General features: G+C 43.1%; 1 protein-coding gene and 1 non-coding gene across 2 annotated transcripts; one reads left to right on the forward strand and one right to left on the reverse strand.

Moving 5' to 3' along the window:
* Nucleotides 1-2,536: 2,536 nt before the first annotated feature.
* On the reverse strand, nucleotides 2,537-14,623 carry LOC145954622 (uncharacterized). Its single transcript, XM_083069302.1, has 7 exons — nucleotides 14,592-14,623; nucleotides 13,332-14,522; nucleotides 13,054-13,190; nucleotides 12,851-12,990; nucleotides 4,055-4,147; nucleotides 3,545-3,949; nucleotides 2,537-3,013 (listed from the first exon to the last, which is right to left on the reverse strand). Exons 1-7 carry the CDS (start codon nucleotides 14,621-14,623, stop codon nucleotides 2,537-2,539), a joined length of 2,475 nt encoding a protein of 824 aa, XP_082925428.1.
* LOC145954029 (small nucleolar RNA R71) lies at nucleotides 14,345-14,450 on the forward strand. Its single transcript, XR_014431240.1, has one exon. It is a non-coding gene; the product is annotated as a small nucleolar RNA R71 (small nucleolar RNA).
* Nucleotides 14,624-18,646: the final 4,023 nt, after the last annotated feature.

The raw sequence follows: 18,646 nt of genomic DNA on the forward strand, positions 1-18,646 counted from the left end.
GACCTTTATGATGATGAATCCTCTTTCTCTTGCCTCAAACAACTTCTCTTTTTCATTTTTGTTTTTGTTTTTGTTTGTTTGTTTTTTTTTTTTTGAAGGATAACATGAACAGTACATAGCAGTACATAGTGAACAATACAAACGAAAATTTGAAATAAGATAACATGCAGAGAAGTAAAGTGTACAACATAAGGGATCAACTAGCCAATATACATCATCCAATGAAAACATACACACACCCCCACACTTATTCAAGAACTTATTCCCAAAACAATTCCAAAGCTCCAGAACTCCCTAAGGTTTAGGTAATGATGGTTTTTCACTTAAGGCTTGTAATGAGCTTCAAACAAAGAAGGGGGAAATAGGCTCAGCAGGGGTTATCAGAGGAGTTAATTGAAGGTAGGCTTATTTGGCTAGAGGCTTATCAGAACAAAATGCCTTAATCATATCCAAACATGCATGTGAATCAAGAAGTATCAAACAGAGTCAAGACAAGGCAACTGTGCAAGCAATCAAGAGGCATAACACATAAGTAAGAACAGAGAGTGGCTCAAATCCTCACACAGGGTATATCTGTCACAATTAAAAGAACCTCTCAAACCTCAAAATCATCTTTCCAAGCAGAGAAAAACAAGGATTTCTAACCATATAGTATCAAGAAACTCCTATCCGAGAATGAAGTAAGTGCCTACAAATAATCAAAACCCAGAAATCACAGAGAAACATGCAAAGCTGTACAGAACACCTAAACATAAAACCTAAAATAACAAATAAACCGTAAAAGCATGTAATCAAGCCAAAACAAAACCAAAACAGTTCCCCCCACACTTAAATCACACATTGTCCCAATGTGGCCCAAACAGAAGATCAGAGCAATCAGAACAATCAATAAATCTGGACAAGTGCAATAAAAGTAAAGAAGGAGAAGGGGAAAGAAAACTCCCTAAGTCATGGTGGGAGAGTAGCAGGGTCGAGCAGAGACATCTCCTCTTCAACTGCATTCAACAAGGATGGATTGCTGAGGAAAGGCTTCAGATGGTGCCCATTAACTTTGAAGCTCTTGTATGTGGATTCACTTTTGACCTCAACTGTACCATAAGGAAAAACATTAGTAACAACAAAAGGTCCAATCCACTTAGAACGTAACTTACCACCCATGAGTTCGAGCTGAGAATTGTACAAGAGAACTTTCTGGCCAACCACGAAGTCCTTCCTAGCTATCAAGCTGTCATGGAACTTCTTGGTTTTCTCCTTGTAGAACTTAGAGTTCTCATAGGCTTCAAGGCGGATCTCATCAAGCTCACTCAGTTGCAACTTCCTTTCCTCTCCAGCCTGATCAATAGAGAAGTTGCAAGTCTTCACAGCCCAGTAGGCTCGGTGCTCTATCTCCACAGGTAAATGCATGCCTTACCAAAGACAACCCGATAAGGAGACATCCCTATGGGTGCTTTGTAAGCAGTCCTATGTGCCCAGAGAGCATCCTCTAGCCTATTGCTCCAATCTTTCCTATTGGGCTGGACAATCTTCTCTAAGATTCTCTTGATCTCTCTGTTTGAAATTTCTGCTTGCCCATTAGTCTGGGGGTGGTAGGGTGTAGAGATTCTGTGCACTACCCCATACTTCTTGAGCAAAGCCTGCATGGATCTGTTACAAAAATGGGTGCCCTGATCACTAACAATAGCTCTGGGTACTCCAAACCTGCAAAATATGTTAGATCTGACAAAATCCACAACAACCCGAGCATCATTAGTTCTGGTGGCTTTGGCTTCCACCCATTTTGAAACATAATTAACAGCTAGGAGAATATATGAAAAACCAAAAGAGACAGGAAAAGGACCCATGAAATCTATACCCCAGACATCAAAAACCTCGCAGAATAGCATGGTTGAGGCATCTGCTGTCTCCATGTAAGGGATCCTCCTGCTCTCTGACACTGCTCACAAGTGCTACAAATCTTCCACGCATCCTTGAAGATGGTGGGCCAGTAAAAACCACAATCAAGCACCTTGCGAGCTGTCCTCTAAATGCCAAGATGACCACCAGATGCAAAAGAATGACAGAACTGCAGGACGGAGTCAACCTCATGGTCCGGCAAGCATCTCCTGATTACCTAATCACAGCAAAACTTCCACAAATAGGGGTCATCCCAAACATAATGTTTAGCATCACTCTTGAGTTTATCAATCTGAGCTCTAGATGCTAAAGGAGGAAAAACAGAAGCAACTAAATAATTAACAATGTTCGCAAACCAAGGGGTGGGGGAAGGAACAGAAACAGAAGAAACAATCAACAAATTTTCATCAGGAAAGTTATCCTAGATGGGCAAGACATCAGCACTATTCTCAGCTCTCTCAATCCTGCTGAGATGGTCTGCCACTAAGTTTTGTGCTCTGCTCCTGTCACGGATGTCCAAGTCAAACTCTTGAAGCCAGAGCATCCATCTGATCAGCCTAGGCTTTGAGTCAGCCTTCTTCAACAGGTACTTTAGAGCTGCATGATCTGTAAAAACAACGACACGAGAACCAAGCAAATATGATCAAAATTTATCAAGTGCAAAAACAATAGCTAAAAGTTCCTTTTCCGTGGTCGTGTAATTTGCTTGAGCAGCTTCTAGCGTCCTGGAAGCGTAGTATATCACCCTAGGTGATTTGTCAACCCTCTGTGCTAAGACAGCCCCCAACGCATAATTTGAAGCATCACACATCAGCTCAAAGGGAACTGTCCAGTCTGGTGCCTGTATGATAGGAGTGGTGGTCAAGGCTGTCTTGAGGCAATCAAATGCCTCCTTGCACCTGTCATCAAAATCAAATTCAATATCCTTCTGAAGCAAGCTGGATAGTGGAAGGGCTTTCTTGCTGAAGTCCTTAATGAAGCGCCTGTAGAAACCTGCATGGCCAAGAAAAGATCGCATCTCTCGCACGCAAAAGGGGTAAGGCAATTGTGCAATAACAGATATCTTTGCAGGGTCAACCTCAATGCCCTTACTAGAAATGATATGCCCCAAAACTATACCCTGCTCAACCATGAAATGACATTTCTCAAAATTAAGAACAAGGTTAGTCTCAATGCATCTATTCAGAACTCTATCCAAACTATCCAAACATGCATCAAAGGAGGATCCATAAACAGTAAAATCATCCATAAACACCTCTATGCAATTTTCAAGGAAATCACTAAAAATACTGAGCATGCACCGCTGGAATGTGCCAGGGGCATTGCATAGGCCAAAAGGCATCCTCCTATAGGCAAAAGTACCAAAAGGGCAGGTGAATGTGGTCTTTTCCTGATCCTCAGGAGCGATATGAATCTGAAAATAGCCAGAGAACCCATCAAGAAAACAGTAATGAGATTTACTTGCCAGACGCTCAAGCATCTGATCAATGAAGGGCAGAGGAAAATGATCCTTCCTTGTTGCTTGGTTGAGCCTCCGGTAGTCAATACAGACCCTCCAACTATTTTGCACTCTAGTGGGGATGAGCTCATCCCTCTCATTCTTAACAACAGTGAGGCCTGTCTTCTTGGGGACCACCTGGACCGGACTCACCCACTGACTGTCTGAAATGGGATAGATGATCCCAGCTTGTAGAAGCTTGGTCACCTCTTTCTTCACAACTTCCAAAATGACAGGGTTGATTCGCCTCTGGGGCTGTCTCACTGGTTTAGCTCCACCCTCCAATAATATTCTGTGCATGCATGTGGATGGGCTAATGCCAGGAATGTCTGCCAGGGTCCAACCGATGGCTTTCTTATGCTTTTTTAGAACCTGCAACAATTTCTCCTCTTGAACAACATCAAGGGAGGTGGAAATGATCACTGGCAAGTTCTCATTATCCTCCAAGTAAGCATACTTGAGGCTCTCTGGTAGAGGCTTTAATTCTGGTGTGGGTACTGGCTGAACATCAGAAGGAACCAAAGAAGGGAGAAGTGGCTCCGCAGCCTGTACCTCAACCTGCAAGTCAGATTCTTTTGTACCTCCTGCAACATGGTTAGTGCATTCTGACTGTATAAAATCAAGAGCAAGAGGTACAACACCCAAAGTGTAAAATTTAGATGCCTCATAATCAGTTTCACATTCATATTGATATTCAGATTCAGACTCAGACTCAATGCATGGAAGACAGCTATGCAAATCAAGTGAAAATGAATGCTTCTTAGCATGAGAAGAATCAAAATCATGAATATGCTCATTGTCGCCACCGGCCCGAAACGGGCTTTCGGCGTTCGCGAAGGATGGTTGGACTCTTTTATTTGTTTAAAAATATGGATTGCTAGAATGACTTATTCTCAAACTGAGACCTCGTCAAACGAGCAATTTTATTAAAAGGCTCACCAATCCATGTTAATCCCAAGCGGGACCCTCCATAGATTAGCGGTTTTCATAAAAAGGAAGGGTTCATGGAGTCGCCACCAATGTTTTACTCAAAACATTGGAAAAAGGGATAAGGCAATTGATTTTATAAATCAACTTCGGCCATTACAACCAGAGTTGGGTAAGGGAGTCGGTTACGCGTGGGGAAGGTGTTAGCACCCCACAGCGCCCCTTTCGGGTTCCCTATGACAGATTATTTATTAAATAATAGCGCAAAATTACTAAATTACCCCTATTTATTATAAGCGATTGTAAATTAAATATCTACATGATGATAAATTTAAATATACACACAGAAAGCAGTAAAAGGAAGGACTTAAGAAGAAACCTTTGAAGCGTGCTTTTATATTCAAGTAAAACTGGGAAGCTTTTTGGCGTTCCCTCGCTCTACAAGCCCGCTCGCTCCCTCCTATAAAATTTTAACTATGGAAATCCGGAGGATTTCCCTTCGACTAGGTTCGAATCTCCAAGCTAAATGCTCGGAATTCTAGAACTTCGTCGGATCGACTCCCAGAGAGATTTCTAGGGCAGAACACTGCTCAAAAACCCCAGAATACTCAAGGAGGGAGTCAAAACTCAGTGTAAAAGTGTAGAATGACGTCCCATTGACGTCATATTTATAGGGAAGAGGCTCAATACGGTTTATGAGGGTCAATACGGTCCGTATTGAAGTTTTGAACTACAATACGGCCGTATTGAATTCAATACGGCCGTATTGAAGTTCAAAAACCTCAATACGGCCGTATTGAAGTTCAGTGCAGCCGCATTGAGTTCAATGCAGCCGCATTGAGTTCAATGCAGCCGTATTGAAGTTCAGAAACTTCAATACGGCCGTATTGAACTTCTGGGAGGCCGTATTGGGCTTCATTCCCTCCACTTTCTTATTTTTTGCTACTCTAAGACCTCTAAACCTACAGATTGTCATCCTAGGGTCTTCCAGGGTCTTCCAGGAGTCCTTCCGGGTGACTTTCCTTTGATCTTCGAGAGTCTTCGAGTCTTATTTCCGACCCGGACAATTTTAGGGGTCTACAGCTGCCCCCCCTTTACTTAGTCAAACGACCTTTTAGTGTACCGGTTGATAAGTAAAGGAGTTGACCCAATTGTCCGGGGAATAAGGCCATCCTTCCGACTTGTAGTGTCTTCCGGTGGAAAATTGCTGAGTAGCCTCTCCAGGCTTTGCTTCGCTCGTCGCCCGAGCCGGAAGCTGCATACCTCCGTGCTTCTGAACACTCTGGTAGCGTGAGTACCGCCTCTCCAGGCTCAACTTCACTCGACGCCCGAGCTGGAAGTTGTGAGTACCGCCTCTCCAGGCTTAGCTTCGCTTGCCGCCCAAGCTGGAAGCTGTGAGTACCGCCTCTCCAGGCTCTGCTTCGGTGCTTCTGACATCCTAGGCAGTTGAGTTTGCCCTCTCCAGGGTTAGCTTCGCTTGCCGCCCAAGCTGGAAGCTGTGAGTACCCGCCTCTCCAGGCTCAACTTCACTCGACGCCCGAGCTGGAAGTTGTGAGTATTGCCTCTCCAGGCTTTGCTTCGCTCGCCGCCCGAGCTGGAAGCTGCATACCTCCGCGCTTCTGAACACTTTGGTAGCGTGAGTACCGCCTCTCCAGGCTCTGCTTTGGTGTTTCTGACAACCTAGGCAGTTGAGTTTGCCCTCTCCAGGGTCTGCGGTTTGCCCTCCCCAGGGTCTGCCTCCGTGTTCTTGACGACGTTGGCAATGTGAGTTTGCCCTCTCCAGGGATCTGTGATGGTTTTGTCTCCACAGTCTACGATGCTGCTTTGACGATTTGTTTTTGATTTTGGTGCCGCTGAGGGCTGGATAACGCAGGGATCCGTCTAGGGGATGTGCAGTTACTCATAGGTTCTTGTGTCCCAACTTTCCTTTGCATAGTTGGTGCCCATTGAGGAATTTCTGTTTCCTTGGGGTGTAGACACGAAGATGCTCTTTCTGATGTGAGCGATGCCTTATGATTGGCTGACGTCCTTTAACGTTGTGGAGTATCCCGGTTATCCTTATTCGGGTGACTCTTTTGGATTTTCTGATTTTTGCTGCCTCTGTGTAGGCTGTTATCCACTGGGGATTCTGGATGTTGATTTTTGATTGACCTCTTCTGTTAGGCAAATCATCTTGATGTTTAGTGGTTTGGCTAGATGCCGAATTCCGCTTGGGGAATATTTATTTTTTTTATTTTTGTCCTTTTGTAAGGGTGCCTCTTGAGTAGGCGACTGAGGATTTGGGGATCTTATGTATCCCAGAGTATTATTTAGAAAGCCTCTTCAGGCTTAGCTTCACTCTTTGTTTTGAGTTGGAAAGCTATCTTCCACTGGAGAAGTCTAAGTCCTTTGACTAGATATACTGCTTGGGTGATCGTGCTTCCATTGGGAATTTTGTCGATCTTGCTTTGATAGCTCTCGCTGGGGATTTGTTCCGTGAGCTTGAGTTGGGGTTTCTCTGGGGAGTATTATTTCTGCGAGCCTCTCCAGGCTCAATTATTCTGTACGAGTATTATTTCGGCAAGCCTCTCCAGGCTCATTTATTCCGAAGGAGTATTATTTCGGCAAGCCTCTCCAGGCTCAGTTATTCTGAAAGAGTATTATTTCGGCAAGCCTCTCCAGGCTCAGTTATTCTGAAAGAGTATTATTTCGGCAAGCCTCTCCAGGCTCATTTATTCTGAAGGAGTATTATTTCGGCAAGCCTCTCCAGGCTCAGTTATTCTGTATAATTTGTTGGATTTTCTGTATTTTGCCTTTTTGTTGATTTTGGCTTTTTCTGTGTTTTTGCCTTTTTTGTTGATTTTGGCTTTTTCTGTGTTTTTGCCTTTTTTGTTGATTTCGGCTTTTTCTGTATTTTTGTTGATTTTGGCTTTTTCTGTATTTTTGCCTTTTTTGTTGGTTTTGGCTTTTTCTGTACAGAAATGTCTCTGAGGAGTATTATTTTGGCAAGCCTCTTCAGGCTCAGTTATTCTGAGAGAGTATTATTTCGGCGAGCCTCTCCAGGCTCAATTTTTTTTGTGGGAGTATTATTTCGGCAAGCCTCTCCAGGCTCAATTATTCTGAGGGAGTATTATTTCGGCGAGCCTCTCCAGGCTCAGTTATTCTGAGAGAGTATTATTTCGGCGAGCCTCTCCAGGCTCAGTTATTCTGAAGGAGTATTATTTCGGCAAGCCTCTCCAGGCTCAGTTATTCTGAAGGAGTATTATTTCGGCAAGCCTCTCCAGGCTCAATTATTCTGTGGGAGTATTATTTCGGCAAGCCTCTCCAGGCTCGGTTATTCTGTATGGTGAGAGAGTATTGTTTCTGCAAGCCTCTCCAGGCTTAATTATTCTGAGGAAGTATTTTTTCAGCAAGCCTCTCCAGGCTCAATTATTCTGTACAAACTGAGGAGTATTGTTTGTATCCTTGCCTTTTTTCGTTTTCGGCTTTTGTTGACTGCTGTCATACACAAGCAATTTTCCTATTTTTCTATTTTATGCAATTGCCTCATGAAGAGGTGTTTGAAAATTTCTTTATGGCCAATACGGCCGTATCCATTTCAGTATGCCCGTATTGAATTGAAAATTTGTTCATAACCCTAATTTTGGTACGGGCGTACTGAACATGATACGGGCGTATTGTTTTTCTGAAGTTTATATTTTTTTTGTTTTTTTTCAATAAACAGAGAATAAGTGATCTTCCATTACACCTATCATCTGTATGCATGTATGCAGTATGATGCACCTAATTCTATTTGATTCACTTTTCAAAAGAATTAACCGATGCGTTTCTCTGTTTGGATTTTTGCCATTCCTCTAGACGGGCTGTGTGCTGCCGATTTCTGTAACCGAGGAATGATGCATGTTATATTGAGATTTGGTGTCATCAACCAAATGATTTTCCTTTCCTTTAGAAGATGTGTCAACCCTCCTATTGACTACTATATCTCCATGTTTCCACTAGATTATTCAAAAATCGTTTGGGACAAGAGAGAAAAGAAGGAAAGGATATTTTTTTCGAAAGTTTGTGTTTTAGAGGGGATTATTTATTTTTTGAAAAATGGATTTTGTAAGAATGGCTTGGCCAATGGTAGGCTTAAGTGTTTAGGCTTGTTTGATTAAACACTTATGAAGTTAAGCACGTCTTGGTTATTAACATTTGTGATTTGACAACTTGGATAGCTTTTCTTGAGCCCCTTTGTTGAATTCAGTTGGTGGTACCATCATGGATTTATTATGTTTTTCGATTGCCCTAACTTTTGCCTAAAACACCCATTTGTGGAGTTTTAGCGGGCTTTTGTTTTTGTTCATTATTTTGTAACCCTAATTTTTGCCTAGGTCACCCTCTTGTGGGATTCCTAGCGGGTCTTTTGCTCTTATTTTTGCACAGTCCCCTTTTTGGGTTTCCTGCCGAGCTTTCTTTTATTTTTAGGATTTTTGTCCTGAATGGATTTCTTTTTATCCATGATGGCACTTATTGAGGCCAAGGAAAGGTGCTCCAAGTTGTCACACACTTCCACATAAAAAAGATGCGGGTTTATTTTTATTAAGACGATTTTAACCTCACTTATGTTCATTCAAACAGGGTTAAATAATGTGGTTTAGAATTTTTATTGCAAGCAAGAAAAGAAGCAATAAGAAATAATGAAGAATGATTTTATTATAATCATAGTGGAAACATGTGCCCTATCGAGGCTCGGGGGTCGGGCTGTCCCCGAGGAGTAATCTCTAATAGTCATCAGGTCTATACATCCCTATCAGAAGGAGAAGAACACTTGATGACGACGACCGGCCTTGACGCTTGTGAACCGGCCTTCCTAAAGATCTGGCTTAAAGAACGTCGAGAAGGATCTTGATTCCTCTTCGTTCTTTGATCTTTAACAGGGTTGTATCCTAACCCTTGTTTCCCCGGATTATCCTTGATGATGGGTAGCTCCGGAATTCCTTGGGAGTCCTTGCCAAGTCCTTGTCCCGGCAAGTATCCATTCTTGGTGAGCATATGGGCTACCTTCTTCATTTCTCGGGGAAACGTCTCAACATTGGCAATTGCCAATGCTTGGAAGGCGGTTTCCAAAGCTTCCTCTGCTGCATCCACATAAGGTATGGTGGATGGTTTGCTGATGAGTATGTCGTCTTCAGCTTGTACAGTCACCAGCTTGTCACCCACTATGAATTTGACTTTCTGGTGGAGCGTAGAAGGAACAGCTTTCGCATCATGAATCCAAGGTCGGCCGAGGAGACAGCTGTATGCGGGAGTAATGTCCATCACTTGGAATTCGACATTAAAGATAGTGGGTCCAATTTGGATTGGAAGATTGATCTCTCCCACCACTTCTCTTTTAGAACCATCGAAGGCTCGAAAGATCATGTTGCTCGGGCGCATTTGGACTCCCTTGATTGCCACTTGATCAAGAGTTCTTTTAGGCATCACATTCAAGGAAGATCCATTATCCACCAAGACTTTTGCGATGTGATATTCCTTGCACTTTACAGAGATGTGCAAGGGCTTGTTGTGATTTGGTCCCTCAGCGGGGATCTCTTCATCGGTGAAAGTGAGGTGATCATTAGCCGTGATGTGACTAACGATCGCCTCAAACTTGTCTTGGGAGATAGTGTGCGACACATATGCCTCGTTCAAGACTTTCAACAGAGCTTGCCGATGCGGTTCAGAGCATAGGATCAACGACAACAACATAATCTTTGCTGGCGTCCTATGAAGTTGATCCACGATGGAGTACTCGCTCTGTCGGATAAACTTTAACAGCTCGTCTGTCTCTTCCTCGGATTCTTTTTCCCCTCGGTTTTCTCCTTTTCTTTTCCTTTATTCTTGGGAGCTTTATCCTGAAGATCTTCGGGAGTGTAGATCCTGCCACTCCTAGTCATGCCCCCAAGTCCAGCGATGTTGGAGATATCGCTGTCGGCAGAAGAGTGGATGTCGTATATCCACGGCACAGCCTTATTTGATTCGTAGGGGAAAGGTCTTGGAGCAGTGATCCTTAATGGTGTCGGACCTTCCCCTTTATTCGTCTTGATTACCAACAACGGAGTTGATGTGCGCTCGCTTGGCGCGGTTGTTGGCTTACACTTAATAACAAATGGCGTGCGATCCATCTTGAACATACGCATCGATTATTTCTTTCTTTTTATTAATGTTTATTAATGATTTATTGGGAGGGATGTATGAAATGCATGACTCCTAGATCCCTCCATGATCTATATGCATGATATGAGATGATGATGTTGAATATGCATGCATTGTGTTTATTGAACTAGGCATTATCATGTTTTTAGGATGTCCCTAAGATGATGCATGATATTGCTTGGTTTGGATAAATAACCCCTTTTTCTTTTTTTGGGTATTTTGTTTTTTTGTATATTTTTTTTGGGTGAAAAGGGAATCTACCTATATGAATGTGATGAAGGTAGATGTTAACACCATGTAAAGGAAGATTCTTATTCCTATTTATTCTTATTTTAAAAGAATAGGAATGTTGTATGTTTAAAGAAATGCAATGTATGCTCATACAATGTCACATAATCAATGCACAAACAATTCACTCATCCACGAACAGTCACGAGCGAATCACGAGGTAGGGGTATCCTGCAGAAAAGTGCATATTCAAGGTGGTTCTAACTGTTCTCACCGGTCTGAGGCCCCCAAGGTGCCCCCATTATAGGGACCCAATTCCTCTCGTCGTAAGCCGATGGAAAGCTCCAACGCACTGTCGGACTCGAGTTCATGGTTATCACCTTGAGTGATGCTTTCCGACAACGGTCTACGGGCACCTATAGACCCATTCGACAACCGGCCGTACTAACATCCACTCCCTATGGCTTACCACTCATGCCCCCGGGTATAGAGGGAACTGTTGTGTGCAAAGGTTCGTGTGCAGTTTGTATTTCAAACAATTGCGGAAAATTAAACAAACAACAGTTATTAAAGCCAAATAAATAAACATGTTATCATACAAGCAAGGGGTAATGAAGTAATTTTAACTATTATTTGTTAAAAATAATCTGTCACTAAATGGGACTGACTCTCGAGGCTTCCCCAGTGGAGTCGCCATCTGTCGCCACCGGCCCGAAACGGGCTTTCGGCGTTCGCGAAGGATGGTTGGACTCTTTTATTTGTTTAAAAATATGGATTGCTAGAATGACTTATTCTCAAACTGAGACCTCGTCAAACGAGCAATTTTATTAAAAGGCTCACCAATCCATGTTAATCCCAAGCGGGACCCTCCATAGATTAGCGGTTTTCATAAAAAGGAAGGGTTCATGGAGTCGCCACCAATGTTTTACTCAAAACATTGGAAAAAGGGATAAGGCAATTGATTTTATAAATCAACTTCGGCCATTACAACCAGAGTTGGGTAAGGGAGTCGGTTACGCGTGGGGAAGGTGTTAGCACCCCACAGCGCCCCTTTCGGGTTCCCTATGACAGATTATTTATTAAATAATAGCGCAAAATTACTAAATTACCCCTATTTATTATAAGCGATTGTAAATTAAATATCTACATGATGATAAATTTAAATATACACACAGAAAGCAGTAAAAGGAAGGACTTAAGAAGAAACCTTTGAAGCGTGCTTTTATATTCAAGTAAAACTGGGAAGCTTTTTGGCGTTCCCTCGCTCTACAAGCCCGCTCGCTCCCTCCTATAAAATTTTAACTATGGAAATCCGGAGGATTTCCCTTCGACTAGGTTCGAATCTCCAAGCTAAATGCTAGGAATTCCAGAACTTCGTCGGATCGACTCCCAGAGAGATTTCTAGGGCAGAACACTGCTCAAAAACCCCAGAATACTCAAGGAGGGAGTCAAAACTCAGTGTAAAAGTGTAGAATGACGTCCCATTGACGTCATATTTATAGGGAAGAGGCTCAATACGGTTTATGAGGGTCAATACGGTCCGTATTGAAGTTTTGAACTACAATACGGCCGTATTGAATTCAATACGGCCGTATTGAAGTTCAAAAACCTCAATACGGCCGTATTGAAGTTCAGTGCAGCCGTATTGAGTTCAATGCAGCCGTATTGAAGTTCAGAAACTTCAATACGGCCGTATTGAACTTCTGGGAGGCCATATTGGGCTTCATTCCCTCCACTTTCTTATTTTTTGCTACTCTAAGACCTCTAAACCTACAGATTGTCATCCTAGGGTCTTCCAGGGTCTTCCAGGAGTCCTTCCGGGTGACTTTCCTTTGATCTTCGAGAGTCTTCGAGTCTTATTTCCGACCCGGACAATTTTAGGGGTCTACACTCATCAACTAGATCATCAATCAATTCAGCACGAAAAACAGAATGAGCTTCAGAAGGAAATTTCATGGCATCCAAAATATTAAAATGAACAACAATATCACCAAATTCCATAGACAAGGTGCCAGCATAAACATCAATCTTGGTCCGGGCTATTTTCAAAAATGGTCTACCCAAAATGATTGGGGCAGAACCATGGGAGAATCCCTCCTCCATATCAAGAACATAAAAATCAGCGGGAAAAATTAGTTCACCAACCCGAACCAAGACATCCTCTATAAAACCTGTGGGGTGGGCAACACTCCTATTGGCCAACTGAATGACCACACCCGTAGGTTGCAAAGTACCAAGAGACAAAGAATTGAAAATAGGCAGAGGCATGACATTAATTGAAGCTCCTAAATCAAGAATGACATTTTCAAATTTATTGTTACCAATAATGCAAGGTACACAAAATGTACCTGGGTCCTTACACTTCTCAGGAATGTGTGGAACAGATTTACCTATGAGTGCTGAGACGTTTCTGCCCATGCTGATTTGCTCATTGCCCTTCAGCTTCCTCTTGTGGGTGCACAACTCCTTCAAGAATTTTGCATATCTGGGAATTTGCTTGATGGCATCGAGTAGAGGTATGTTCACCTCCACCTTCCTGAAGGTCTCCAGTATCTCCTTATCCACCTCTTCCATATTTTTGCTTGGAATCAATTTAGGAGGAAATGGAAGAGGGATAAGAGGCTACTGCAAATCAGAAGAATTGGTGCTAGAAGAAGGTCCACCTGCATGAAAATTTTGGGCACCAACTGGTTCATGAATTTGCTCAGGTGTAGATAATGGAACTGGCACTGGCACAGGTGCAGATGGAGGTGGAGGTACTGCAGTGGGTATGTCAATCTGTTTGCCTGACCTCAATGTGATGGCACTCACATTTTTCGAATTCTGAACAGTCTGTGAGGGCAACTTGTCTGAATTTTGAGACTGTGTCTGATTCAACTGAGTAGCCATCAGCCCCATCTGATTTGTCAAAATCTGTATGGAAGCTCTGGTTTCTTGCTGGAACTGCATGTTTTGGATGGTCATCTGCCTCACTAGCTCCTCCAATGAAGACTCAGAAGAAGTAGAAGGTTGAGCTGGTTGGGCTGCAGGTGCAGGAGGAGGAGGTGGTCTCTGTTGAGGGGGCTGGTATGAAGAATTGGAGGGATGGTTCTGGAAAGGTGGTGGATTTTGCTGCTGCTGAGAGTTTCCCCACCTCAAGTTGGGATGATTTCTCCAACCAGGATTGTATCTGTTGGAGGACAGATCATAATTTTGTTGTTGCTGTGCCGGTCTGTTATTGTAGATATTTGCAGAATAGGCTTGAGGAGCATGAACATCAGAAGGCTGTTGCAATGATGGACACGAATCTGTATGATGGTCATTTGAAGTGCAAATGCCACAAACCCTTGCAACAGATGCAAATGAAGATTTCCGGTTCATGGCAAGTTGAGTGACTAAACTGACCAAGGTATCAAGCTTCCCCTCAAGCTTCCTATCTGCAGATGAAGAAGAATCAGCAGGTACATCATTAATTCCCCTGAGCACAATAGCATCATTCCTGGCGCTGAACTGCTGGGAGTTGGAGGCCATTTTTTCAATTAAGTGCCTAGCCTCAGCCGGAGTCATGTCACCAAGGGCTCCTCCACTGGCAGCATCAATCATACTCCTCTCCATGCTATTCAGGCCCTCATAAAAATATTGCAATAGGAGCTGCTCAGAAATCTGGTGGTGGGGACAACTTGCACATAATTTCTTGAATCTCTCCCAGTACTCATATAAGCTCTCTCCACCAAGTTGCCTGATCCCTGATATATCCTTTCTGATTGCAGTGGTCCGTGAGGCAGGGAAAAATTTCTCCAGAAACATTCTTTTAAGAACATCCCAGCTAGTGATGGACCTGGGAGCCAAATAATACAGTCAGTCTTTAGCAACTCCCTCCAATGAATGTGGAAATGCCTTCAGGTACATGTGATCCTCTTGAACATCAGGAGGCTTCATGGTAGAACATACAATATGAAACTTGTAGACCCCTAAAATTGTCCGGGTCGGAAATAAGACTCGAAGACTCTCGAAGATCAAAGGAAAGTCAGCCAAAGGGACTCTTAGAAGACCGTGGGATGACAATCTGTAGGTTTAGAGGTCTTAGAGTAGCAAAAAATAAGAAAGTGGAGGGAATGAAGCCCAATACGGCCTCCCAAAAGTTCAGTACGGCCGTATTGAACATTTTAAACTACAATACGGCCGCACTGAACTCAATACGGCCGTATTGAAGTTTCTGAACTTCAATACGGCTGCACTGAACTCAATACGGCTGCACTGAACTTCAATACGGCTGCACTGAACTCAATACGGCCGTATTGAGGTTTTTTGAACTTCAATACGGCCGTACTGAATTCAATACGGCCGTATTGTAGTTCAAAACTTCAATACGGACCGTATTGATCCCCAGAGGCCGTATTGCGCCTCATCCCTATAAATATGACGTCAATTGGACGTCATTCTACACTTTTTCACTGAGTTTTAACCCTCTTCTTGAGTATTCTGGGTTTTTTTGAGCAGTGCTCTGCCTAGAAATCACTCGGAGAGTTGATCCGACAAAGTTCTCGAGTTCTGAGCTTTTTGCTTGAGTCTCGAACTGAGTCGAAGGGAAATCCTCCGGATTTCCATAGTTAAAATTTTCTAGGAGGGAGCGAGCGGGCTTGTAGAGCGAGGGAACGCCAAAAAGCTTCCCAGTTTTACTTGAATATAAAAGCACGCTTCAAAGGTTTCTTCTTAAGTTCTTCCTTTTACTGCTTTCTGTGTGTATATTTAACTGTCATCATGTAGATAGTTAAGTTATAATTGTTTAGAATAAATAGGGGTAATTTAGTAATTTCGCACTATTATTTTTAGAAATAATCTGTCATAGGGAACCCGAAAGGGGCGCTGTGGGGTGCTAACACCTTCCCCACGCGTAACCGACTCCCTTACCCGACTCTGGTTGTCATGGCCGAAGTCGATTTTTGAATCGATTGCCTTAAACTTCTTTTTCCAATGTTTTGAGTAAAACATTGGTGGCGACTCCATGAACCCTTCCTTTTTATGAAAACCGCTAATCCATGGAGGGTCCCGCTTGGGATTAACATGGATTGGTGAGCCTTTTAATAAAATTGCTCGTTTGACAAGGTCTCAGTTTGAGAATAAGTCATTCTAGCAATCCATATTTTTAAACAAATAAAAGAGTCCAACCATCCTTCGCGAATGCCGAAAGCCCGTTTCGGGCCGGTGGCGACAGATGGCGACTCCACTGGGGAAGCCTCGAGAGTCAGTCCCATTTAGTGACAGATTATTTTTAACAAATAATAGTTAAAATTACTTCATTACCCCTTGCTTGTATGATAACATTTTTATCTATTTGGCTTTAATAACTGTTGTATGTTTAAATTCCGCAATTGTTTGAAATAAAAACTGCACACAAACCTTTGCACACAACAGTTCCCTCTATACCCGGGGGCATGAGTGGAAAGCCATAGGGAGTGGATGTTAGTACGGCCGGTTGTCGAATGGGTCTATAGGTGCCCGTAGACCGTTGTCGGAAAGCCTCACTCAAGGTGATAACCATGAACTCAAGTCCGACAGTGCGTTGGAACTTTCCATCGACTTACGACGAGAGGAATTGGGTCCCTATAATGGGGGCACCTTGGGGGCCTCAGACCGGTGAGACAGTTAGAACCACCTTGGATATGCACTTTTCTGCAGGATACCCCTACCTCGTGATTCGCTCGTGACTGTTCGTGGATGAGTGAATTGTTTGTGTAAATGCTTATGTGCAATTGTTTGTGCATTAATAAATAACCTCGTGATAAGGTCTAAGAATAAATCCCCATGCATGAAAATGCCATGACATGAGAGAAAAGACCATGTGTGAAAATATAATAAAAAGCGAGGAGCATGTACATCATTGCCAATAAGACCTCATGCATCCTCATCAATTATTCATTTTAGGATCACCAATACCCTCTCGATGTGAGTAAAAGGGACCCATGACTATTGAGATTCTCCGTTGGGGAGAGATCATAGGCTAGGGAGGGTGATAAACCTTCATCTTAAAAAGGCAGCGCCTTAAAGATGGAGTCTTATCAAGCTCACATCGAGAGTGTATTCATACCATGAATAAACTAATTAGAATAAAACATTCATTTTAGAAAGTGGCTGGTCATCTCTCTGTCCTCACACGCGCGCAGAAAATCAAGAAAATGGAAGCATTGGAGGAGCAAAATAAGAAGCTCACAACCGAGCTTTCACAGCTTAAAGAGCAGATGGCGCAAATGATGGAACTCATGCGTCAACATAACTTCCATGGATCAAGCCACAGTGACCATGGGTCCCATCATGAGGAAGAGGAGGTGCATGAAGAAGAGCCTCCGCACGCCATACCTATTGGGGCTGGAATTATGATTAAAGAGCCCGAAGTTTCAAAGGAACAATTCCACGCCCTAGAGGATCGGCTAAGGGCTATGGAGGGGCATGATTTCGATATTAAAGATGCCGCTGACATGTGCTTAGTGAGGGATATTCAATTTCCTCCTAAATTTAAAGTGCCAGATTTCCCGAGATACGTGGGATCGACTTGCCCCAAGAGTCATCTCACCATGTATTGCCGAAAGATGGCTGCATATGCCACAAACGAAAAGCTCTTGATCCACTGCTTCCAAGAGAGCTTGGCTGATACCGCGCTCAACTGGTATATGCAGCTAGATGGAAATCTAGTACACACATGGAGACAGTTGGCCGACGCCTTTCTCAAGCGCCACAAATACAACATCGACCTAACACCCGATAGGTCAGATCTTCAAGCCTTGAGTAAAACAAATGATGAATCTTTCAAGGCGTATGCCCAACGATGGAGGGAGTTGGCGGCACAAATAGAGCCCCCGCTGTCAGAAAAGGAGACGGTGTCCTTGTTCATAAATTCGTTGACCGGTCCCTATTATGACAAAATGATAGGGAACACGACAACACTCTTCTCGGACATCATCACCATTGGAGAAAGGGTGGAACAAGGGTTGAAAAGTGGGAAGCTAGCTAAGCCCTCCCAATCATTCGAAGCTAAGAAGACCTTCGGGAAGAAGAAGGAGGGAGGAGTCAACGCCATAACCATTTCTTCATCTTCTTCCACTTCGAAGTCAGGAAAGTCGCAGTATAACCCTGTGAGGAAGCTTGATAAACTTCCGACCACATATAGCGACCTCCTGCCGAAGTTAGTGGAAGCTCATCTTCTAGCTTACATTCCACCAAGGAAGATGGATCCACCTTATCCCGAGTGGTACAAACCACAAGATAAATGCCTATACCACTCGGGGGCACCAGGACATTCAACGGAGAACTGTAAGGCTCTCAAATACAAGGTCCAAGACCTTATTGATGCCGGGTGGGTCACCTTCGATTCGACAGCGCCCGACGTGAGCAAGAACCCTCTGCCAAAGCAGGAGTAGAAAGAAGGGCAAGCCACGATAGGGCCCCTCCTTAATTTTCTTTTTCTTTTTGGGACTCATGATCAGTACCCGAGATCATGAGAACCTTTCATATAAATAAGGGTTTTGTACAGTTTTAATACATATCAATAAAGAGGCATTTTTCACATATCATTCTCTCTTTTGTTCTTTTCTCTCTTTCCTCATTAACATTAATAATTCTAAACCTAAACAGAACCAATAAAATAATTATGTCTGTATTTGTTCGCTCTGACCGGGATCCAAAGGTGAATGGGTTGAGTTGGACAGTGATGAGGAGACCATCTCTCCGGATCTGCAAAGATTGCTAGATCAAGAAGCTCGTCAAGAGAAATTGGAGACTGTGAATTTGGGGCATGGCCGAGAGATATAAGAGGTCAACATTGGGACCCATATCAGTGATGAAATAAGGACACATGTTTCCGCTATGATTATAATAAAATCATTCTTCATTGCTTCTTTTCTTGCTTATAATAAAATTCTAAACCATATTATTTTTAACCCTGTTTGAATAAACATGAATGAGGTT

This window comes from Cajanus cajan, chromosome 1, assembly GCF_000230855.2.
Source record: "Cajanus cajan strain Asha chromosome 1, NIPB_CcT2T_4, whole genome shotgun sequence".
NCBI lineage: Eukaryota > Viridiplantae > Streptophyta > Magnoliopsida > Fabales > Fabaceae > Cajanus > Cajanus cajan.

Coding starts and splice junctions, on each gene's coding strand:
- LOC145954622 (XM_083069302.1), bottom strand. CDS start 14,623: ATGAAGCCTCCTGATGTTCAAGAGGATCACAT. Junction 3,950..4,054: donor AATGTGAAACTGATTATGAG/GCATCTAAATTT, acceptor TCTGACTTGCAG/GTTGAGGTACAGGCTGCGGA. Junction 3,014..3,544: donor CCATTTCAGACAGTCAGTGG/GTGAGTCCGGTC, acceptor ATGGTTGAGCAG/GGTATAGTTTTGGGGCATAT.